We start from the raw sequence: 25,363 nt of genomic DNA, 5'->3' as shown, positions 1-25,363 counted from the left end.
TCGATTAGCATTTTGGGGGCAGATTAGGATTTTCCTTTAGAGTACGGTTACGTTGTACATATACATTACTCGTACGTGGTAACTGAACTTCCTACATCTCTCGGAAAAATTCAATTTGAGAATCCAGAAAATGATTCTTCGCGATTATTATTATTACTAAGCATTGTCATGTCACAGTGCTTCAAACTAATCCCATTTTTGAAGGGTAGATCAACATTACTCTTATATTCTGGCCCAAAAAGGAAAGAAATATTAATCAGAATACTAAGTCATATTTTCGTTATTCCGTCTGCAAAACCATCTTAAGAGATTACTGGATTTAATCTTCAAATTATTCCAATGTTTTTCAAAAGAATAGAGACATTATTAACTATAATTCATTAATGCAGATCCTATTTTAGTTTCAATTGGTTTTCATTTATTACATTAATATTTGAAGAAACTATTACAAAGACAGGTGTTATAAATAATTTATTATTGATGTTTATGTTGTAGAGACATTAGGTTATTATTTGAAGTAAGAGAGATGAAAAATGATCATTGCCCTCGCTGGGATTCGAACCCCGGAAATCTCGAATTTGCGTCGAGCGTGCTGACCACTACACTACGAAGGCATGCTAAGAAGGTGGGAGAAATACCTTACATACTCCCCCTTTTAAAAGGGCGACTGGAGATTAGGGATCCCAATCGCCAAATTCTGGTGGAGGAGAATCCTTATCCACCAACCTTTTTAGTTCAGGCGCCACTGTAGAGACATTAGGTTGTTTTTGAAGCAGGAGAGATGAAAAATGAGCAGTGGCCTCGCCGGGCTTCGAACCAAGGACCTCTCGAATACGCGTTAAGCGTGCTGACCACTACACCGGCATGCTAAGAAGGCGGGAGAAATACCTTAAAATAAGCTATATTATTAAAAAGCTTACCTTTTAAAACAACAATACAATAAACAAAAAATATTTAGATTCCGCATATACTAATACACCGCAAAGTAATTTTTCTGAAAGTTCGTAAGAAAAAAAAAAAATATTAAAAGGACATATTAAAGCAGCTTCCCAAATTCAACAGAAATTTTGAACATGGCAGTGATACTTTTAATACAACATGGCAACTCGTGACCATACATCAGTTACAGGAGTGGGATATGTTACAGATATCTTTGGAAGATACATGATTGTGTGTGTGTGATTATGGCTAAGCCTCGAGGGCTATCTGCCTAAGGGGAGGGATGCCTTCGTGGAGGACTTTCTAAGGGAAACTGGCTCGTATACACGTTACACATGGGGAAAACCACGAAAACGCCCATGCAGCCAGCCCGTTCGCGGGATTCGAACCTCGGACCGAACTACCAGCGTTCAGCGACTTTACCGCTCGCCCGCTGGTGGGCCGAGCGGTTACATGATTGACTGGAAGTGATGAACAAGATGCATCATCACCCCTCATTAGTGAAAAAAGAATTTCTAGAATCAGGTGCTGAATTTAAAATACGGTATCATGAGCATAAAAGAGCGCGCGATATAAACCGATTGCCTAGTTCAATGGAAATCGAAGCTGAGCTAGTTTTATGGAAACGATCTTTAGGCAACTGTAAAACTTTTTATGATTTGTGTGAGAAAAAAGTTTTGTAGCCCTAACTTTGAAATAGAAAAGGTAAAATATGTAAACCATGTTAGTAAAAGATTAGAAACAGACTTAAGAATTGCTACAAAAGGCTAATTTGTTCAAAGCTTTACTTTGGAGGCGCTGGAGGAGCTCACACTAGCTTTAAAGAAACAACAATAAAAAAGCTTATTAGTTATCACTAGGAAGATATTCTACCACAAAATGGTGATGCGAATGCTATCAAAAGAGCAATATATGCTACTATCAATCATAGCATTTTCACAGATAAATAAACCCTAGCACTCGAAATGTTTCCCCAGACGTATATTCTTAGTGCTTTTACCAGTCAGCGCTAATCAAAGGTGATGTTCCAGGCAAACATAAATCGGAAGTTAGAGCCCCAATAAAAAAAGTATTTCTCTCAAAAATTCTTCCTATTTATTAGAGGCTTGTCTCAAAGGAACTACTGTAAAGACTCGTACGTTGTACTAGTTAGCACAGCATGATTTGGCAAAATATCCGAAAGAAATGTTTGTGAATAAACTGCGCGTGAAACATTCTGTAACGGAAGTCTGTGAATACAATAAAGGAACAGTAAGCGCTACAATCCAAACAAATGCCAGTAGCCAGCTTGTTCATTTAGAAAGGCAATTTGTAGACGACAATAAGTGGATATATAAAAGGAAAAGAATAGTGTATGTTTCAGTTTTGAATAAAAATATTCCATGTTTGTTATAATTTCAAATTGTGCATTTTCAAATTGTCCGTCCAGTCTTGGCATTTTATTGCAGGAAGCAATGGGCTTCAAAGTTTTTCCCACCTCATCTGGAAAATACTATTTACGGACTTCCTCAGATATCAGGCCCAATTCGGGATTCACTCAGGAATCTGGGAAGAGCAGGGACAGGAATTACCCGCTGTATACCAGAATAATAACAATAGTATCAAAGTATCAAGCGTCGCCAACTACACGTTTAAAAATCTCTGTGCAGCTTCGGCTGATTATTCAACTTAGGATTAGTTTTAATTTTACGTTTTCTGTTTTGAATTCCCTCCAAAAGCATTGGCGAAGCTCTGTAAGTACCCAGAAGTAAAAATCTGTTATGTTGTTTTTGGGTTAAATAAAAGGGTCTTTTCACCTTTCTTATGTGTTGTTACTAATACAAGTTGAACTTAGCAAATACTAACTTCACAGTTCAAGTTAAAATCTAACCTTCCAAGTAACTTAGCTAGAATCTTACGAATGTTTGCTTTGGTGTTTATTTTTGTAAGCATTTGTCATATATGAAGAATAAATTACGAAAATCAATGTTACTTACACCCCTTAATTTTAATGCCTTATTTATTCTTGCGCAAAACAAGTGCCAGTTTGCTACAAATATGGAATTACAGAGAAAGCGTTTATTGTTTTTATTAATATTAAAAATCTCTAATCAAACGGGAGAAAATTGTTAAAAAGCTGGTATAAAAGTGTATTTGGACAAAAAAGTTAGAAACATCACATTTCTGTAAAAAATCAGATTGCAGATGATAATGCTAGTTGAAATCTAACACGTTGACAGCTATGCTTTACTTGAACAACTAAGATAAGTGCTATCGTTAAATAGATAATAGACAGTTCGAAGTTGCAACAAATAATCAAACCGACAGTGTCCTCGTTTTAGCTGGCAGCGGGTCAGTCAGTTTACCTCTTACATGAAAAAATAAATTCAGTCAATTTCTTTTCAATTAAAAAGCAATTAAATTAGAAATATCCAGTATGAAGGTATTGTGGAATATAATTTCTATCGTCTTCCTTTGTGCAGTCTGTGATGCATCATCTTTAAAAACATGTAAGTTTTTAAATACTTACGTTATCAGTTTTTGTAAACTTTCTTTTGTTAAAATATTTAATTGCTAGAATTATCTGCATTTATGATATATCATTTCATAGGTTCTTTAGTGTTTGGCTGCTGTAATTTATACATAGTGACAATTTTATTTCATTTTTCAGTTATCTTGTAAGAGTTTAAAGGCGAAATCTCGTGTCTGGCTTCTATTTTCTTTTCTCCCTTCTCCTTTATAGGAATCAAAGAAAGAATGCTTTGTATTGAACAAACTAATTAATGTTGATTAGAATGAGATGATTAAGAAATGAAAATGTAAATACATTGTTTGACGAGCATGAAGCTTTTATTCACGTTTATTTTATTATTCAATTTTATATAAAGCTTATTCCCTACCTTTTGAGCTAAAAGAAGGAATGTTTTTGGAATGCCAGAAATTTTAGCTTAGTATCATCGCCTGTTATTTTAATAATTAATCATTCATTCTTCAAAATATGCAGTAAACAAAGTTTCTCGCATCGACTTTGGTAAAAAATACTTTCCACTTGTTAAAAGATTTTAGCCCTCTTAAAATGTCTTAAAACATTTATTTAAATAAATATTAAATGGATTTCTCTTTTTAAACTTTCCAGATTTAGTTTAAAATAAAGACCTAAGTTAGTGCTAAGTTCTAATTAATGAAAAATAAACATAAATCTAAATTACAATTTAAGAATAAAATAAAATATCACGTTAGAGCAGCATTCTAATATTTAAAACAAAAAAGTAAGAAACATTTAACCCAAAAATCTACACGATGAATAATTTTCGCTAAACGATAATGAATTAAAAGTACATATAGTGCAATTCAATAAAGAATGAAACTAATTTGCACGTCTAACATAAAGTAACTATTATTTTTTTTATAAAAGAGTTAAACTGCATTATATAAGCAAAAGCCACTGGACACTTTGGATTTTACACTTTTGTCGAGATCCTAGAAAAATGTTTTGACGAATTATTCTGTAACTGCGATCATGTAAATAACATGCTTGAATCCACACTTTCCAGTAAAAATTCAGTCAAGACTGTGTTTAAGGAATCAATAACATAATCATTAATAAAAATTATTTTTGATCACCCTCTATAATAAAAATATAATAGAAACCAGGAAATGACTTGTAACTTGCATAAAATACATTGCATAATATTTATAATGTTTATAAGCAGTTTCATGAAAATAACAGTTATATTAACAAATATGCAAAGCTTTCTTTTAAAAATTCTGATTTATTTCACATGTTTTTTGCTTATAACAGACAACGTTTTTAACCATATTTAACGAAACTTACAGAAAATATGACAGCTTTTAAGGGAAGCATTGAAGTTGAATTTAAAATGAAAATAGCTAAGATTCTATCAGGTACGATAATTTAAAGAAATAAATTTTAATTACCCATGCGAGAAATATATCAACTGTTTTCGTTCATAAATTTGTAGAAAAGTTATGTAAAACAACTTATATAAAATTACAAGGGGCATGTTGTGTAAATTTAGAAAGGTACTGACAATAAAGTGAGCTAAATTCCAGCTACTTCCTGAGACTAACTGAATGATAAAGATTTTTTCCAAAACTGCCATTTTCTTAATGCAACGTGTTTGCTTATTTTAATATCAAGCACATATTTGTATGCTCAAGCACTTTTTTCCGTCGCTCATCAAGGGCGTATTTTTTCTTATTTGCATAGCAACAGATTAGTTCATTAATAGCAAAGGTGTGTCCAATAAATTTAAAAATGACAATTTGAGGAAAATTTCTTATTAAAGTTCCAGAAAATAACTGCCATACGGCTCACCATATAGGCAATATATTCCTGAATTTGAACGAATTTGGAATTTTTGTATAAGAAACCTACATATCCAATTCTGAAAGAAAGAAAGGTATTATTGCAAATAGGTGACCTACTGGGTCATATCTATAATAGTAAGTGACCTATCCTGTATTTACTTTGGTTATTAGTATAAATCATGATGATTCAGCCACCTGAAGGTACATCATGAGATGATTTTCCTTGATTTTGCTAAGGTGCCAACACTCAGGATAGAATGCCTATGGGGTCATAGCAGATAATTGTGTGAAATATGAGAGGTGTAGTAATCCCTACGATGCTGCCACTTCACCTTGCTAAATTGTGATGATTATCTATAAACCACAAGGAAAATTTCCAGCCATCTTGAGAGGCATCAGGACAGTGTTGGTCCGAAGGAAATATAGGACTGGCTATCAGTGTTATTTCATATCTATTTGTAGTAGTAAAATGATGACTACTGATAAACGCGAAATAGGGCTGCTTCAATTAACAGATGCCATATAGAATCACTTGAATTGCGTTTTTATTGTGTTTGAAGTGCAATGACATCCATCGAGGAATATGACAGTCTTTCTTTAGGACAACATCAAAGCATTCTTCTCGTAATGTTGTATATAATTAAATGTAATAATCCGAGAATATAATAAATTTCATGCTAAAGTTGGCATAACTTCTTTGTATTTATTTATATACTGGGGCTTTCGTACGATTTAGTTTAATATGGTAAGCATATTTCACAAGTGCACATCAACGTAGCCACTGAGAGAGGGGTTTCGAAAATGGACCAATGAGCTGCTATTGCTCTTGTGACGCTAAATCTTCGTGTATGTGAGCGCATATTGTTTACGTTTTAATTTGCATTTGTTTCGCAGTTATAAATATATGGCGTAATAGTAGAAAATCTCGTAGTGCTTTCATTTTCTGAGTTTAATTAATCGCTGACATTTCACTTTCGCAGTTTTTATCACACATAATATTAGGATTGATGTTCACGGCATATTGTGTGGACTAAGAGAATTCAAGTGTATATTTTTTTAATTGAGCTGAGAATGACTGAAAAGTGTTACAATGAAGCTAGTGTTTTCTTATTTCAGTGTTTGCATTCCTTTGATTTTTAAAGTGTAAGATTCAGAATACATATAATCTGATTATATCCATTGTTACCATTAAAATTCTGCATTGGTTATTATTATAGAACATCTGTTTCATATAGACTGCAATAAAAAAGTGCTGACTTCTATTTACATTTATAATTGGTGTAAAAATTTTTCTCATCCGCATAGTTTTATGTAAAGATTGCATTTGAGCTCAGATATTTATCACGTATTTCTTTCTTCATCTTATTTACCACTTATTAAGTAATATTTCACATCGATATTTTTGCGAAGTATCCAACATGTATTAGTCAAACTTCGCAATGAAAAGTTTCATAAGTAATCGACGATACTTTAATTAATTATAGTACAGAAAATTGCGTGGCAGAATATTTTCAACCATCTTGCTTAAATCTTAAAGCACGCGAAAGGTCATGTGACATGACAGAAATATTACTGGATGCTCATTGGTTCATCCTAGAAGCCACTCCCTCGGTGGCTACACAGATGTGCACTTGTTAAATATGCATACGGTAAAGTTATCAGTTACGTTGGTTCTGACCATGGATCATAGATCAGCAGACGGATGGTAAACCATTTGTTACGTGTGTGTGTGTGTGTGTGAGTATGGCAAAGCCGCGAGGGCTATCTGCCTAAGAGGAGGGATGCCTTCGTGGAGGACTTTCTAAGGGAAACTGGCTCGTATACACGTTACACATGGGGAAAACCACGAAAACGCCCATGCAGCAAGCCCGTTCGCGAGATTCGAACCTCGGACCGAACTACCAGTGTTCAGCGACTTTACCGCTCGGCCGCTGGTGGGCATTAATCGTTTGATTAATTCTTGCAATAGTATTATTTGTGTTATTACCCAGACAAATGAAACTATGACGACTTTCGCCATTTGTTACGAGAATACCGAAAATCTTTGATGCATTTCGCGCTTACGCAGTAAAAAATAATTTTCTTTAAATGCTCGAATCTAATCAAATCCTCGCTACTTTGGATTACTTAATTACTCGAAAGTCTAAGGTACGATTACAGTTTTATTTTTCGTATCTTTCATTTATTATTTTCTTATATTCATAGATTACATGAACACTGCTGGCAATGTAATTACATTACCGAGCGCAAGTTCTGGGAAAAAATCATCTGGAATTTTGAAATCCCATGAAAAAGTTTCGTACGACACGTCCAACAGAACGTTAACAATCACAGCACCTTATGGATTAGTGGCAAGCATTCGTCTTTTAGACTTACGGCCCAGATGTCAAGATGTTTTGAAGGTACGATAAAAACAAATGCCTTTTTAAAGTAAACTTTAATATTTTACTCAAAGTCTGATTATTCCTTCTTTCCTAGATCTTTCAGAAGAATTAATAATTAGAATTTAGGGGAGGTGCAAGAGTAACGCACATAAAATAGTAAAAATTTATAAAAGTTCCTATTATTTATTTATTTTATTTTTAGAAATGCATAAAATAAAATAAAACGCTTTTATTTTCGAACAGTTAAAAGTATTTCTTTTTATTAGCAAATAAAAAGTATAGCTTTTTCATTTATTTACTACTTTTAGTTAGTTTTGAAGCAAATCTTAAATTATATATTTTAAAAACCTAAAAGTGAGTTGATTGCGCATGTACAGAAGTATATTATAGATCATTATATCAAAATTTTATTTTCAAATTAACGGAAGCACAGTTTTTATTGCTATAAGTATAACAAAGAAAAATGTTCTGCTTGAATGTTTTATGAATTAAATTAAAGCATTTTCTATCTTGTGTCATAAATTCTTCAATACTGATGAATGGGAAATGCGAATTTTTCCAGAAATTTTACGGTAAATAGATATTTTCTTTTCTGTGCAAATATGTGCACTGACTGCGATTTTGCTTGGATAGTGAAAAATGAGTTAATAAAGTCTAAGGATTATTTTTGGAAAACACTGTAGAGACATTAGGTTATTTTGAAGCATGAGACATGAAAATCGAGCAATGTTCTAGCCGGGACTCGAACCTGGACCTCTCGAATACGCGCCGAGTGTGTTACCGTTACACCACGAAAGCAAGCAGAAGGGAGGTAGAAAATAACTTATAACACAAGTTATAGGGTCATATAGAAAGGAGGCGTTAAGAAATTCTTCCATATGGATTTAAAATTTTTTCGAAAAATACGACACCTGGTGAATTCACCTACTGCGAAAACTTAAGTTGCTGAGTTATAATAAAAGCTATTAAATTTTATTTTTGGTTGAAGCCTCTAAAAATAATAATTTAGTTCAAAATGCCACATCATAACGAAAACATACTCGGTCATGCCTCCTCAAATTACTTAAATTATTAAGACAATTAATTAAATTATTAATTAATTGAATTATTAAGACAAATTATTAATTAAATTATTAAGACAAGGTATACATACTAGTTAGGAAAATGTTGTTGGAAAATTTTCAAATTTAGTTACCGTCAGATACTTAAAAATATATTTAAAGTTCAACAGAATAGTAGTTTTAACTGCAGTCTATTGCATACATTCAGTTTTCCTTGCCATGCTTGCATTAATAAATAGAGCATTTTCAAAAGCTTATTCATTTTATACTTAATTGTTTCTTACAAAATTGTGTTTCAAAATTATCCCTTCCTTGTAGTTAATGCAAAATAATACGTCTTTTTTAAACATTTCTTCAAAAGGTGTGCGATACGTTCAGTTCATGATGAAATTAATTATTCCATTCGAGCTGGTATATTTGCGGTTTTTCATATCAGCTAGAAACTATATACCAGTGTGGACCCCAACAGGCTGCCTATGGACCGCATGCGGCCTCTAAAGCAGTTTTATAGGGGCCACGAATGCGTTTCAATTGTATATCAGCTATGCATATGGTGCTTATAGTTTTAGAGACATAGAGGTACAGTGTGGGGTTTATTTTATTTTTCTAACAGCTAGTCTTGTTTTTAGAAACAGCCCTTCCTTTACGTTTCATTTTCTTACCCAGGCTTTCCTACCTTTTTTCAGTTTCACGCTTTATGCGAAGTCGGGTAGAAATTACTATTCAAGAGGAGGTCTGAGCTGCTTCAGACAGAGCGTGTACTGACTTTTGGCCACGTTGGTTCGATACTAGTTAAGTTGGCTATTGTACGGCCGTGCATATTGGTTGCTGTCAATCTACGTTGGGGATATTAACCAAAAAGCGAACTACGCTTTAAATCTCTCTGAGCATTTTCGGCTGATTAGTTAATTTAGAGTTAGTTTAGTTTTATGTTTTCTACTCTTAAGTTAAAGCTGTAAGTTCTGGCTATTTGTACGCCCAAGCAGGGCCATTTGTGAATATATTGGAGTTAAAAATTAAAGGATATTTTAACCCTTCCTCTGTTGCATATTTTAAATCTTCCTCTGTTCCTCTGACCCAGCAGAACTTAGAGAATTCGCTTTACAGTTCTACTAGGTCCAGCAGTTAAACAACGGTACTTTTCCGTTTTGCCGGCGCAAGCGATTAAGTCCCCAATAATGGTACAACTGATGGCAAACTGAATATTCTCGCTGGTGACCTTTTACGAATCATTTTCAAAACAAGTCGCAGCTTTTTCTTATCAGACTGGTTGTTTCTTACAATACTGGCATATAGAATACATAGAATTTTTATCAGATAGTTCAGTTTATGTCTAAGGCCATTTTCGGTAATTAAGTCAATTGGGATGCAATCACAGCGCTTATCCGAAGCCGAAAATATAGAAAAGGATTAAATTCATCCATTCTAATGAGAATGCATTAGCGAAGTAAAGCACTGCAGTTTTACATAATTTCTGAGTAAGCTATTCGTACGAATTGAAATATTTCTTGCATTTAAACTTGTGTTCCAAATTAAGATTTAACTTGAAATGTATGTAGTTAATTACTGAGAGCATTAGATTTTTGTAGAGTAGTTTACGTGAGATGAGATTGCTTGGGGTCACGTGATATGAACCGGCGAATCAGGATGTTGAACCATGAGAGCATATTAAATTCTTAAATTAATGTCTTTTTACAAATTTATTGTCTTTATTTATTGGCTTTTTATAAAGCGTAAGCGATATTAAAATGTTTATGCCTTCTTTTTTTAAAAGAATTCTTAGAACTAATATTTTTTTAATATTTTTTATGTGTATACTGTATGTTGTCGCCAATAAAGTCTGCTTGGCGAGATTTGCGCCGGCGAAACGGAAAAGTACCTAAACAACTCTAAAACACCACAACAGAATGAGCTCATATGCACAATTGTTCTTGAAGGAAAAGAGTGAGAGACCGAATAGGCTTCTCTTTTGGCACTGTGTGCTTATATACAGAACCACGTGACTAATCAACCAAATTTGTTTAACCGCTCTTAGTAATTAAAGCAACGGCGAAAGTTCACACTTAACCAGCTCTCCATATTGGGCAGGATAGCCGGCTCGTGAGTTTCTATAGGGATAAATATAAAAATGCGGTGTGGTTCCATTACAGTTCCTTGAGCGAATTTCCAGGGGGCGGATTAAAATTTCCATGCATTATGAAACCAGACCAAATCCCTAGAATTCACAGTTGTATAGATCGTATTCCTATGCAGATAGAAACAAGCGTAAGACTTTTAAAATTTGTTTATTGCGTTTGTTGTTAGATCTACATAATATCAGTTCGGGAGTTTGCAAAATGTTTCAGTATTGTCTGTATGCTGTCTGTATATATATAAATTTGTTCCCATTCATTTTGCTAAAAAATTTTGAAAATACAAAATATAAAAATTTTTATTTAAATTTTTATTTTTTATAGTTTCCAAGTCCACTTCAGCGTGAATATGTATTGGATCTAAATAATTTTAATTTTTCAATATATTGCCTCCAGTTATTGCAGCTCACAGTGTAGAGACATTAGGATTTTTTTGGAAGCAGAAGACTTGAAAAATGAGCAAAACCTTCGCCGGGAATCGAACCACGTACCACTGAAATATGCGCCCAGAGTACAGACCACTACACCACGAAGGCACGCTAAGAAGACGGGAGAAATACCTTATATACTCCCCCTTTTAAAGGGCGACTGGGGTTGTAGGGGACCCTGTCGCCAAATCCTGGGCGTGGAGAATCACCATCCACTACCCTTTTAGCTCGGGCGCCACTCTAGAGACATTATGATTTTTTGGAAGCAGGAAAGATGAAAAATGAGCAACACCTTCGCCGGGAATCGAACCACGGAACTCTGGAATACGCGCCTAGCGTGCAGACCACTAAGAAGGTGGGAGAAATACCTTATAACAGCACATAATTCGGTGTTGGTTTAAGACTTCTTCATTTATACTCCATATATGTATATATATATACTTACACATATGTTGTGCACTTTATTCTTTAATATTGACAATATGGCAGAAAGCAAGAAAATATTTTCCTCTTTTTAAATAAATTTTAACTGAATTTTGAAAATATATATCCATAGCGCATCATAAAATTTTGTCTTGAATGTCTCCTTAGGTATGCTGTAATTTGGAAACTGTAAACGTTTTTATTATCACAACGACATCATTTATTATCCCTCAAACTTTGTAACACAGATTACGAGACAGGTTGCTTGTGAACCTTTTAAACGGTATAATATACAAAAGAAGGTTTCTGATGATTCATTTTCAATGAATGAAACTATACTGTTAAAAAAAAAAAAAGATGTTTCTGAAGTATTAGATGTAATACAATGACAGATTTACACTTTTACAAGGGGTCGAAAGCAATTTTAGTTCTTTAAATACACATGCATTACAATTTTTGCCGTTAGTTCACCTAAAAAAGGCTCGGCTGACTTGGCTTTGAAATATAATATCGACTTAAATGCTCCTGAATTTGCGTGTGAAATAGAATTTTAAATATCAAGCGACGAAAGCATTTGAGAATTTATGCGATATGAATGCAGTTCAAATATATGATTGCAAAGAAACTGAAAACATATTTCAAAAACATTGAGTTATGATGATATAATAGATATACGAGTATTTGCAAATGAAAAAGCTAGAAAAATTATTTTGCAAAATATGTCAAACTCAAATTTTACGATAAGTATTATTTTGATTTTGTAAGGTAATCATATTGTGAACGTTTCCACTTTTAGTTGTTAAATATGAATAAAAAATTTTTAACCAACTTTTTACTTGTAAAATAGGTTAAACTTACGTTTTCATGATAACTATTGCTTTGATTTTGTATTAAAATGCCTGAATTTTCCGATTTTCTTCATTAAATAAAAATGAAAATTGTTTAAACGATTTATTATATCATAAATAAATAATTATCTTGCAATAGTTCCAAAATTTACTCATTTTGATGGAAATAATTCCGTTTCAACATTGATATCTTTAAATGAAAAAAAAGGGGGGGACGCAAGTTTGGCCCTTGTTACAGGGGCTGCGTACCCTACTTACGGCACTTTGGTCAGAGTTGATGACAGTAAACTTTGAATGCTGATGAATGAACTTTGAACCACGTATGCATGAAATTCTAGCGTTGAACAAAATAAATGGAAAAATTAAAATAGCGTATATCGAGAAGATTGCGTTTCGCAAATACGCGCTCTGCAAGGATTTACTGTATGTAATTTGTGAAGTTGTCTACATCCGATACTTATTGTGACAAAGTATATATTGATTTATATAAGAAATATATCAAATGTAGTAAAATCATATTATCATAATAAAACACAATAATATTGCTTTTCATTACTATTGTTTTTAGCTCCATGAACCTAGTCATCTTTCCAATGAGATATCCGCGTGTAACCAGTTTACATATCGCAGTCGAGAAGAAGATGTGTATGAGAGAAAGAAAGTCTATGCTTCAAGTGGCACACTGATAGTGATGTTCAGCCATACACGCGGCGGTAGTACCTTTCCGTACGATGGATTTCAGCTTACTTTTACAAGTGTAAGAAGTAAGTGAATTTAATTAAAAATACTTTATAATTGTACGTACCTAGATTAAAAAGAAATTGGGACAGTTTGCAATCTCCCGTTCTACTTGACCGTTGGAGAATTTTAATTTTCGATTTTAATGCCTCGAAATCGTGAGTTAGGATAACTAACGTACGTTGTTTTGACACAAAATAGTACTTTCTTTTAAATGACGTTCCAGGATTTTCCCCCATATTTTGATACTACGCTTTAAATTATGACCGGGAGACAAATTTCATAACTTTCGTGAGAAAACTTCGAGAAGAAAATTTGGTGCAATTTATTCACTTTCCACCAAGAGTAACTTGGTAAACTGGCACTTGGTAAACCAAAATTATACTAACCTTTTCACTTTCAGATTCATTCCGCACGTACAGAAAGAAGTCGCGTTTCTATTTTCTGGAAATATTTTTACTTAACATTATTTTTAGATGTTTCTTTATGTTTGAGAATGTTCGTTTAATTATTTGAGTTACGTGGTTGAAATATATTTCTTCTAATTATCATTTTAAAAATTTCTATTTTTCATTCGGACTGAGTATTTAAAGCATATTTATTCGTATATATTTTTGTTTAATTTTATTTTATATATTTAAATTGCATTTCTTTTGAAAGATTACATTATTCTTCGCGGAGTCTTTGAAACTCCCTACTACGTTGAAAGAGAAAATACCATTACCTCTACCGTTACCGTTGAAAGAGAAAATGCCGTTAATTCCTCTTTCAGTGGGCCGTTTGGAAAATACACTGCCCCCAAAAAGTTACCCAAGTAGCACACGACGTTGCAAACTAGTCGGCAAGGGAGGATCTAAGAAGAGTCGGAGTAGCGGTTCTATTCCTGCGTGCACATAATGTCAAATATCGGTCATCGGCGCTCGTCGTAGCAGTTGGCCGTCCTTGGTTGAAGCTCCTAGATACCGAATCTGTTGTTTGAAATTGCCTTCAAAGTCTATGAACCACAGAAGGACTCACATTTAGCCATCTAGCCACTTCTGTTTGACTTTGTCTCGCCTCTAGTCTTCTAATGGCTCTCCATCGCAGTTCTGCAGGCAAATGATGCCTGGAGGTCATTGTTACGAATTGATGGACTAGTTTTTGATGTCACTGTCACAGTGAAATATGTGGGCTTGCTCTCAAACATGGACTTTTATACTCCTCGCAGATGACGTATTCCGAAAGCAGCGCCACTAATTTGCATATCGCAGTTTTACTCAGCTACTCTTACTTGGCAACATATTCAAATTTTACACGGTTTGGCTTATTTTTGAGGGAGTTATCGCTATTTTTGTGACTTTTCCTTAATTTATGATAACCAGTGTACAATAACGGCAATATTTAAAAAAAAAAAAAAAAAGTGTTTGGAAGAATAGATACTAAACGAAAAGTAATAAAACTGCAATTTGCAATCAATAAAAAAATATTTAGTGTTTTTTAATATTACACAATTAAATATCACATAATTATAGATTACAATATTTTATAGAAATACTAATATTTCTTTAACACTATTTTTTCGATCATACATTACATACACTTTTTAAAATCATTAACCTTTTCTGCATACTATACAAAAGACAACATACTTATAAAATGTGCATTATTATTAATTTTTATATATTGCTTCTTGCTGTTACATATATCTAATTCATCTTCAGCTGTCATATTAAGTACTGGTGTATTTTGAAAATAATGAACATACCATAACAGCTTGAATTGTTGTTGCTTCTGCACTGATTGCATTTGCAGCAAAACCAGAAAGTGCCTTACTGTTGTATGTTATTTTTGATTTTATATGAATTAATTCTGAGAACAAACCTTTCAATATGAACACAATAATCCATTAATATGCATAATATACGATATAGCACTTAAGACGTTTTAACCGAGGCACAAACCACCATATAACTTTTTAATCAGCCGCAACACATGAAACACCAAAACAGAACACAATTTCACGAACACTATATTCCCGATTAGTATTGTAGCTCGTTACATTCAATATTTTGTAAATGATGTATCCAAAATTTTGGTGTCTTCTTGTAGAGCACATATTCACAACCAAAAGAAGCAAAAATTCCACATTCTCACGATGATTTTTCCTCAATTCAGAGGCTTCAAAACAGGAGCTCACAGCAATGCAAATTCACTCGCTAAAGGCAGTTGAAGTAAGTAGATAGGGACAGAACAATGAGAAGATCCACAGTGCGTTCTTTGATTGACAGTGCATTATATTTACTTTTAATATAAGCAATATTATTTATATCAGTCATTGCTTAATTCAATTTCACACATAAAGTCAAGTCAGTCTTTTCAAATGCCTTACAGATGACACCTTGTTACCAAATTACTTGAAAGAACTGTTGGAATCTTTCCGTTCCGTTTACCGCTATTCGTCACTCTTAGAAAGTCTAGCTTTCAAGTAACTGCGCAGTTCAATTCTTCGAACTTTCGAATTTGGCAGCTAGCCAAAGGGCGCAAAACATCGAGACTTCGTTTATATAAGCATCCAGTAAAGTAAATAATGTACATGGAATGTCACCGGTTGAAGAGCAATGTACAGTTTCTCTAATTTTTATGCCAACATTTATTAGTAATATAGCAAATCGATTAATTTTGTTGTTTTCCATGAAAAGTGTTAATATTTCTTTCTCTTTTTTCATTAATTTTTCCGTTCTGTCACCATATTTATTCAAATAAATTCGTCCTTACTTCAAAAATAATAAATAAAGTTATATTTCAGTCGTGAAGTAATTGCTAATATGTGATTTGCATTGATTTCGGAAACATGATTTTTTAAAATATATAAGATGCATAACTTAATAACTTACTTTATAGATTAGTTTCATTTTTAAATATTTTGCTGTAATATTTATAAAAAAATATTTTAAGTATTAATTATTTTAACAAAATTTTAAACAATAATTTAGCACGTACTAATTAAATTTAATAATTCAAAAGTATTTAAATTAAATTTATATTTCATTAGATGAATCTACCTTAGATTAATATATTTAGATGAAATAAAGTAATGAAACATTGCAAAGTAAATCTTATGCGGACTTCAGATTCTTGAAAGGGCAGATTTAGTCTCTTTTCATTCTAAAAATAACGCTGATGAATTATGAGAAAATTTGCTAAAACGAGCACGTCTAAAAGCGGTCATATCATGACGTTTCAGCGACGTCGTCAAATTGCCAAGATGCAACCGCAAATATTTTGCGTCGTCGCAACGTTATAAAGACGTCGTAGAAGTTACCATGACCACTTTGCAACCTCTCGGACCAGTTTGCAACGTCGTGTGCTACTTGGGATATAAATTGTGACTTTAAATGTTACTGACATTTTTGTAATGATGAGCTTTGAAAAACATTCTGTGCCTTAACTTTTGTAAGGCAGTGTATATATAAATGAGAAAGATATATAATCGACATTTAAATTTAGAATGATATGTATATTCACAATTTTCCACTGTTTTCCACAGTTTTATCATTGTACTATTGCTTTACACAATTTCAACATTCTACTTTAAGTTTGTCAAAATAATATTTACACTTCCGAATAATTTCAAATTTTTAATTATTTTAAATCGCAAGAATCATATAGCATAATATAAAAAAAGCAATTTTTACGAAAAGCCTTTTTTTCTTCCTTAATGCCTTGACAATGGCTTGAATTTTTCTTCTTAATGCCTTATTAACTCAAGAAGGCCTTAATGTCTTAATGATTTTCTTGAGGCATTCTGTAGGTATATTTGCAATTACCCTCCCCTTTTTTATTCACTCTATACTCTAAGTACTTGAAATAGCTTGGTTTTTGTGATATTCTTATGAGTAGAGATATCGCCTTTCGTTTCATCAGTATTTGATCAGAGCAAAATAGTGAAGTGATTTTGACTATGATACTGAATATCTTAGAATTTTGAATGCATTTTGAATGCATGAAAAGAAAGTAAAGACTGGTTCCATTCAACACTGCAAAGGACTTTTTTAGCTGATATTCGTACATTTCTTTGAATCTTGAATCTTCAGCAAACTCAGCTTAGACAATTTTGGGCTCACGTCTTATGATATGATATACTGTGGCATTATTTAAATTTCTGCAGACGTTCCTTTGAAAAACAGCCGCCTTTTATATTCATCCGCAATGTTATTTCTTTTAGCATTAGTTTTTTTTTCTTTAGCATAGGTCAATTCGTAGAAGGATTTAATGCAATGCACTCAGTGAGAAACTTTAGTAAAGTATTATTTGAATCGCCGCATAATTCGCCCTAATCGCGCAACCTCTTTGAAGCGGGTTTTTCGAAAACTGTTATATTTTCTTCCAATTTCCTTCTTTCAGAAACATTTATTTTTAGTTCTAACACAAGAATATTAATTTTTTCGACAGTTATATTTCCATAAATTTTTTTATTTTAATAAAATTCTCTGAAAACTTTAGTTGTATCTCTCAAGGGCATTTCATTTTGTTTTCTAAAGATTTTAGTTGCAAATTAAGCTTAACTGTTTGTCGTCTGAGTTTAACTTAATTAAATTAAGTTAAACTCAGAAGACAAACAGTTGAGTTAAAACGTGCTTACCAAATTATAGAGGAATAAAGCACCTGCGAAACTTTTCTGGACAACAGAATTGAGCGTGTATTGTGTTTTACTGATAGGATCTTAGCAGGTGCAAATATTCCAAATCATAAAATTTTAACAACTTTTAAGACCGGTAACTGACATATTTAAAGAACATGTTTTTAAATTATCTGTAAAAGTATGAGGAAAAACCATCTGCTTGAATGATTCTTAGGAAGAGGGTTAATATAAAAATTAATATTTCATATATTTTTACCAAATGGTAGAATATGATCCAAACTCTCAAACTCTTAAAGCTTAGTTTACTTTGTTAAAGTTTTAATTTGAAACTATGAGCTACAAATGCATGTATATCGTGCGTATGATTTTTGCTTTAATGGAAAAAAGCTGAGAATCAGTCCAAAATATAGTCAAGTTTCAAGAAGCCAAAACTCACCCTTAAAAAAATAAGTATTTAAAACACACACCTCTCAAAAAAAATAAGTATTGAAAATTCGATCTTAAAATAATATCAATTTCGAACAGTTAGTTTCGATATTCACTTCGACCGACCATCGAATTCTAATTCCGACAACCATTACGTAAAAAATTTCGATTAAGTGGAGCTCAAGTAAGCGAAGCTTTACTGTAGATTATGGCAATTAATGATTGATTAATTATAATAATTAATGATAAATAATGCAATAAAGATGGCAATTAAGTAATCAGAGTGTATTAAAGAAATAGAAACGTTACAGAGTTCTGTCTGATGCAACTTCCTGTCTTAATACAAAGACCACCCTAGGTAATTAAAGAGAAGGCTTGTAGAGGTCTGTTTTGGTATGCCTTAAGAGCAGAATGCCGCATTTCTTTTATCTTTTCCTTGCAAAAAAAAAAAAAAAAAAAAAAAAAAAAACTTTCCTTTGATAGGACACTTTAGCCGGATGAAGGAGTACACAAACTTATTTTCGGGACAAAGATATAATGCAATACAATGCACGATAATGCAACTTCTTACCGGTCAATAACCACTTCGCAGAACCGCTTTGTCCCGAAAATATGCAATATCATCATTTATATTTGGAATAACGGTTTAGGAGTAAGTAACGTTAAGAGTAAAAATTAATCTGCTGAATTCTCTGCCATTTAAAAGTGGACTACTCAGATAAACATTTAAAACTGCAGAATTGTTTTGACACCTCATCTAATAAAGCTAAACCTAACGTCACTTAATCTAAATATCCGTTTAATCTTTCCGGGTGAATAACGTAGAAAAATAATCTTAGATTATAATAATATTAAGTAAATAATAAGAGCAGGTTTAACTGAACTTTCATTTGCTCTACGGATTGGTAGTTTAAATCCCAACACGTTAAAAAAATTTTAAATTCAGCTCTTTGCACTTTGTAGGGTATCATTTATTTTTATTAGTAGTTATTTTAATTTGTTAGCCTTTTCTATCTTTTCTTATTCCGCTCGCGTTTCCTCGGCAGTATGTAAAGCAGTTTGGGTGAACGAGAGTATTTAAACTGATGTAGCGAAAAGTTTAGTCAGAGCGTGGTTTCGTTACTGTGAGCGAACGATTTTATTTCTACCAGCTGTTAACTTTAAATATCGGCTTCGCATTCTTGCCGCCGAATTATTATCCTGCCTGTGTAAGTCTGTTAGATTAAACTGAATTGTGCACTATTCTTGACCTTTAAATATAGTGTTATATTATCTTTTAAGTTTTTCATCGTAAGTGGTCGGTGACTGTAAGCACGTTAAGTCGGTGCGGTCTGTAAAATATTGTGTTCAATAAAAGGGTCTTTTTCACCCTTCTCTTTCTGTGTTCATCTTTAAATCTTTGCGAGAAATCGGAAAGATTAACACTTAAGTTGATCTAGTTACATTGCATGATAGCCAAAAAGACTAGATCCCGCAACTTAAGAATGCAACAATATTTTAAATATTTGTCTAAATTAATGACTAGTGGTTCCACCAGTGACCGAGTGATTTAACTCTGCTGAATACTGGTAGTTTGCTCTGGAACCCAGCCCAGGCGAGCGAGCTATCTGTTTGGTTGGCTTACGTGATTTTCACCATGTGCAAAATGAATATGAGCCACTTAAAAAAAAAAAACCCTTCATAAGGGCATTCCTTCCCTCAGACAGATAAAGCTCATGAGCTTTGTCATATTTAAATAACCTGAAAATCTAATTTATACGCAATTTCTAAACCAGAAACTCACCGAAAACCAGCGTAATTATGCAAAAGAGAAAAAAGGAAAGGATATAAGGAAGCGCCAAGGATGAATTGTAAATACTGTCTTCTTAAACTTAGACTATTATTTGTTAGTTAAACTCACTTAATTTGTACTTTTTGTTGGAGTTGGCGTAAAGAGTAGAACTGCAGGTGTTAAAATCTTGTTTGATATAAAATTAGAACAATATGTACAGAAAAGGACAAAGTTATAAATTTCTTAAATTACTTCACAAGAAGACTTTTAAAATTTTCTAATATAACAGTAAATGTAACAGTCATAATAATGTGATAATAAATGTAACAGTAAAAATCATCTATTTATTTATTAATGAGTAGAATTCAAGTCGTAACAAATACATTCCAACTTAGGATTTCATACATATAATGAAAATATGCTACTTAGAAAAATGCATTTTAAGACAAAAATCAGCTTAATTTTTATTTTTTAAAGCTATCTTCTTAGATGCATTTAATAACGATTTTGCCCTCGTTGGCTACAGAATAACTACGGATGATTTCTACATAAACTTTGAACTTTCGTAATTTGAATGAACAATTCAATGTCTGTTGAATGTTTGTATCAAATTTGACTTTTAAAAACCTGATTGTTCGAAATCTCATGTTTATATAAAAATTAATTGAAAAAAAAAGTCTTTAATGATAATATTCTTAACAATGTGAAATATAAGCAACAATTAGTTTTAAAATATAAATTCAAAATTTTTTTTTTGAGAAATTTATAGAAGTTACTTAAAACTGCAAAAAAATACAAATTTTTAAAATAAATCAGAAAAAAATTTAAGAATTTTATTTAAATTAGAACTAAATCTTGAATTATGAAAGATGAAATCAAGAAAATCGAATTAGAAAAATTACTTAAAAGTAATAAATTAAAAGCTTAAAAAGCTATACATATTGTTAAAAACATGCCATATTCAATTTATGTTGCGAAGTTTAAACTTTGAGAACTAGTTTTAAAAGAACAGCTGCGTGATTTTTACAAATCTTGGGATTTTGACATAATTTAAGGCGTAGAATCCAAATATGGAGAAGAATCGTTACGTCATCTAAAAAAAGTCTGATTTTGTATCAAAATACGTATGTTAGAACAATGTACACTGACTACCAATAAGTATTTGGACACCTATACAAATGACGATATCTGCGGTCCTAAGGTACGTCACGGACTCCGCCGGTATATATCGTGTAGGAAACAGCATCGGCTTTAGTCGCATACAAGATGCCTCGCAGTTCGGAGCTCTCTGATTTCGAGAAAGGTATAATTATCGGGTATCACAAATGTGGCCGATCCTTAAGGGAAATATCTAGCGAGCTGAAGTACCCAAAATCGACAGTGGCCTATGTGATTAAGAAGTGGAAGGTGAGCGGTGATTGTCGGAATGTGCCCCGAGTCGACAGACTAACGAAACTGAGAGATAAAGACCGACGAGTGCTGTCCAGAGAAATTCGGAAGAACCGCATCCAACCGATGGCCCTCATCCGCGAGGAGTTTCAACAGGCATCCGGGAGTATTGTTTCAATGAATACCATCCGTAAGGAAGCACATCTGCTTGGTTTTCATGGTCGTGCTGCTGCCCATAAGCCTTTGATCACAAAGTCCAACCGCGCTGCTCGGTTAATGTGGTGCGAAGCACATCGAAATTGGACCGTAGATCAGTAGAAACGGGTTCTTTGGAGTGACGAATCAAAGTTCACCCTTTACCGTTCGGATGGCAGGGTCTGGGTCTAGCTTCTACCTGGAAAACGTCTCCTGCCAGAATGCATTGTGCCAACAGTCAAGTTCGGCGGAGGTGGAATTATGGTCTGGGGGTGTTTCTCCTGGTATGGGCTGGGACCCTTGGTCCCCATTCATAGTAAGCTCAACTCTGATGCCTACTGCACTATTTTGGATGACAATGTGCTTCCTACGTTGTGGCAATTTTACGGGTTGGACCCCTGTTACTTTCAGGACGACAATGCCAGTTGTCATGTTTCGACGTTGACCAAGGCTTGGTATGGTGCCAATGAAATTCATCGAATGGACTGGCCTGCCCAGAGTCCAGACCTGAACCCTATCGAGAACCTCTGGGACGAGTTGCATCGTCGAATTCAGGGGTGCACTACCCGTGCAAAATCGGTGAAGGAACTTCTATGTCTTCTCCAAGCCGAGTGAAAGAAAATACCACTAGCTGCCATACAAAGACTTGTGGAAAGTATGCCCTGGAGGGTTCACGCTGTAATTACCTCTCGTGGAGGATCTACCAACTATTGATTTTGAATAAAGTTAGTTTTTCTTTTCTATCACAGGTGTCCAAATACTTATTGGTAGTCAGTGTAGTACATATGTTACCGTGAAAGACCGAAATTGGAGAATGTCGACTTTCACCGGAGAATGTCAACATTCACCAAATACGTCGGTGAAAGATCAAATATTTCTTTACATTCTTGTACATTCGGACCCTCACCGGTGTATGTCGATAATCGTAGATATGCTCTGGTGTAGGTCGAAAAGAGAGGAGTATATGTACACGCTGCCATTCCAAAAGGAAGTGCTCACAAATAAATGCAGTTGAAAAGCAAGGGCCTCTTGTGCAATTTAAAGTGTCATAATAGTTTAAGTTGTTGCAATAAATAAGATTTGAATCACATAATTTGGTAAGTTTATCACTTCTATTATTTTCCTTTCTCATTTTGAATGTACTGTGTGTTTTAAGTTCTTATGTTCTTAAGTTCTTATTCTGAGTCTCAAGTGCGTTTTTTCGCGAATGAATTACGGAGAAGGAAATATAATATTCTTATATGTTCAGCATTCACCATTAGTACATGGTGAATGTCGACATTCACCGGTGTAAGTCAGAAATAAGAGTATTTTGGAAAATATTTCGGACATACACCAAGCGACTATGTGAATGTTGACATTCACCGGTGAAAGTCGACGTTCTCCAGATTTCGGAGTTTCACCGTAACATATATATATACAACGTAGTATATATATATATATATATATACTACGTTGTTCAATAAGCAATTAGTATAAAAAGGAATATTTAAAATAATTAAAGATTATCCTACCTGAGGAAGATTTTGTAGGGCAGTAAAATGGGCGCATGTTACTTGGAAGTGAAAAAAATTAAAGCCGGACCACAAGCGCAGGTACGTCAGATAGTTTACGTTATAAAGGGAAAAATGAATATATTGTGCACACCTAAGCGATTTGGCCTTGTCGAGGTGTTAGAAACTATTAATTCAGATTTAATTTTACTCATTAAATTTAAATTTAGTTTTATTGACACCAGGCATTCATTAAAAAATCACAATTATTGCAATTTCAGTGGTATTCGGATCACCAATAATAACTTCATGCTAGCCAGTAATGTTGTTTTACAAGTATACTTTTATGAACTTTTGAAATATTTATTTTTATTTCTTAATTTTCAGGAAAATGTTTAACATTCCATGTTTAATGCTTTTCAGTGTTAATTTTTAAAATAATCCTCCCCTTTATAAATTTGCTTTACTTTAAAAAGAATTTGGAAAAGTTAAAAACGAATTGAATGTTTATTCAAATCAATATATTTAAATATACTGAGAAAATCAATCTCAAAACTGAAGAGTTTTACTTATGTATTTCGTTTATTTTATTTATGTCAGCTGAATAAAGATGAGTACAGAACAAAGTCTTTAATCCGGACTCGTCAGGACTTCGGCGACTCCGGATTAGGGTTTTTTCTGGATTATAGATCTTCAATTTAAATCTGGTAAGATGGCATGCAGAAATTATAAAATTAAAAACATGAAAGAGCAATTATGATGTAAAGGGTATCACAATTTACAAAAAAAAAAAAAAAAAAAAAAAAAAAAAAAAAAAAAAAAATTAATATTTATTTGTTTACTTTATTAAACATTTCTTTCAATGTAAGTTGTTTAAGTTGCTTCATTTTATGTGCTAATACTTTCTCTTTAATTCTATAACCAGACATAATTGCTTGTTCAGTTACAAAGTTCCGCTGTTAAAGTCCTGTAATTGCTGTGCCGAGAATACCGATTAACTTGTCAACAGAAATTTTTTCGTTTTCACTAACCTCTCTGTCACTTTCTTCATGCCTTTATCCATTTCTTACAGCAATTCCACTTTTTATTTGATGGACATCGAAGCACGCTTTCGCTTTGTAGATCCTTTGGCAGCTCCAGAATCGGAAACTCTTTTTGACATAATCGAAAGTTCAAGCCCTCTTTTTATAAAATTGCTCTAGCAGTCTGCAAAAAATAATAAGCCGGATCCAATTAGAAGATTAAGGAACAACGCAATCTGCAACATTAACTGAAATAGATAATTAGATAATTTTGCCTAGCTTATACCGTCCTTTATACATTAAACGTGCATGCGTAAACGTATTATGCGTATGCGTAAAGTTTGTAGCTTTGAGGTCCGGATTATAGATCATTCCGGATTATGGATGTCCGGGTTAAAGACTTTGTACTGTATACATTTTTAAAAATTGGATTGCTAAATTTACTTTGCATCGAAAGAATATTTCAAAATTTGCTTATTTAATAACTTTTGATGCTAAGCAAAAGCTTATTTTTTAATTTTTCTTCTCATTATTCTTATGTGAAGGATTCATGAAATTCGAGATTCGGAGGATTTGGTAAACTTAGGATTAGAATTCAAGAAATTTTAGGATTCGTTTCCACACTACATGTATATTATTGAATAAAGATTATAGAGGTTTACCATTTCAAGACTGTCTTACTTAAGTTGATTGATGCACGATATGTCTTAGAAGTTATAAATATAATCCAAAACTGTAACACTGTATATAAAATTTAAGAAAAGATACATGTGTTTATTAGGAACATACATGCATTTAAATTTGAAGATTGTCTAACAGTGAAAACGCCTTAAATCTGTTCATCTGACCATCAAGTAGAAAATCATTTTGCTCGTAAAGGAAACACACGAACGTGTTGTACTTGATAATGCATATAGGAGGTATAATCAAAATAAAGTTCCAAGTGCTTGAAGAAACTTAGGTGGCTGAAAGTAAGCAGAAACATGTAGAGACATTAGGTTATCTCGAAGCAGGAGACAGGAAAAATGTGCAATGCCCTTATCGGAACTCGAACCTGGATCTTTCTAATTCGCGCCGAGTGTGCTACCGTTATACCACGATGGCACGAAGGCAGGAGAAATACCTTATAAACGTTCCTATGAACAATGACAGGAAACGCGCAATTACGAGTTATAGGAGACT

At 33.1% G+C, this 25,363-nt stretch overlaps 1 protein-coding gene and 1 non-coding gene across 3 annotated transcripts in view; one reads left to right on the top strand and one right to left on the bottom strand.

Annotated features, from left to right (window-relative positions):
* Positions 1 to 541: 541 nt before the first annotated feature.
* Positions 542 to 614, bottom strand: TRNAL-CAA (transfer RNA leucine (anticodon CAA)). The gene has a single exon. It is a non-coding gene; the product is annotated as a tRNA-Leu (tRNA).
* A 2,629-nt stretch (positions 615 to 3,243) lies between these two features.
* LOC118182292 (uncharacterized) overlaps positions 3,244 to 25,363 on the top strand; it is an 86,023-nt gene continuing 63,903 nt past the window's right edge. Inside the window, exons 1-3 of one of the 2 annotated variants that reach the window (XM_085809716.1) lie at positions 3,244 to 3,428; positions 7,456 to 7,652; positions 13,095 to 13,290. In XM_085809716.1, the coding sequence (XP_085665842.1) occupies positions 3,356 to 3,428; positions 7,456 to 7,652; positions 13,095 to 13,290 (466 nt within the window). In that variant the 5' untranslated portion in view covers positions 3,244 to 3,355. The remainder of the gene's footprint in view (positions 3,429 to 7,455; positions 7,653 to 13,094; positions 13,291 to 25,363) is intronic. The other variant, XM_035351620.2, reaches the window with a different exon arrangement.

The sequence above is a fragment of the Stegodyphus dumicola genome, chromosome X2 (genome assembly GCF_044657685.1).
Source record: "Stegodyphus dumicola isolate Sdum_Otavi_A_Nest chromosome X2, ASM4465768v1".
Taxonomy (NCBI): Eukaryota; Metazoa; Arthropoda; class Arachnida; order Araneae; family Eresidae; genus Stegodyphus; species Stegodyphus dumicola.
This window is presented reverse-complemented; position numbering and strand designations above follow the sequence as displayed.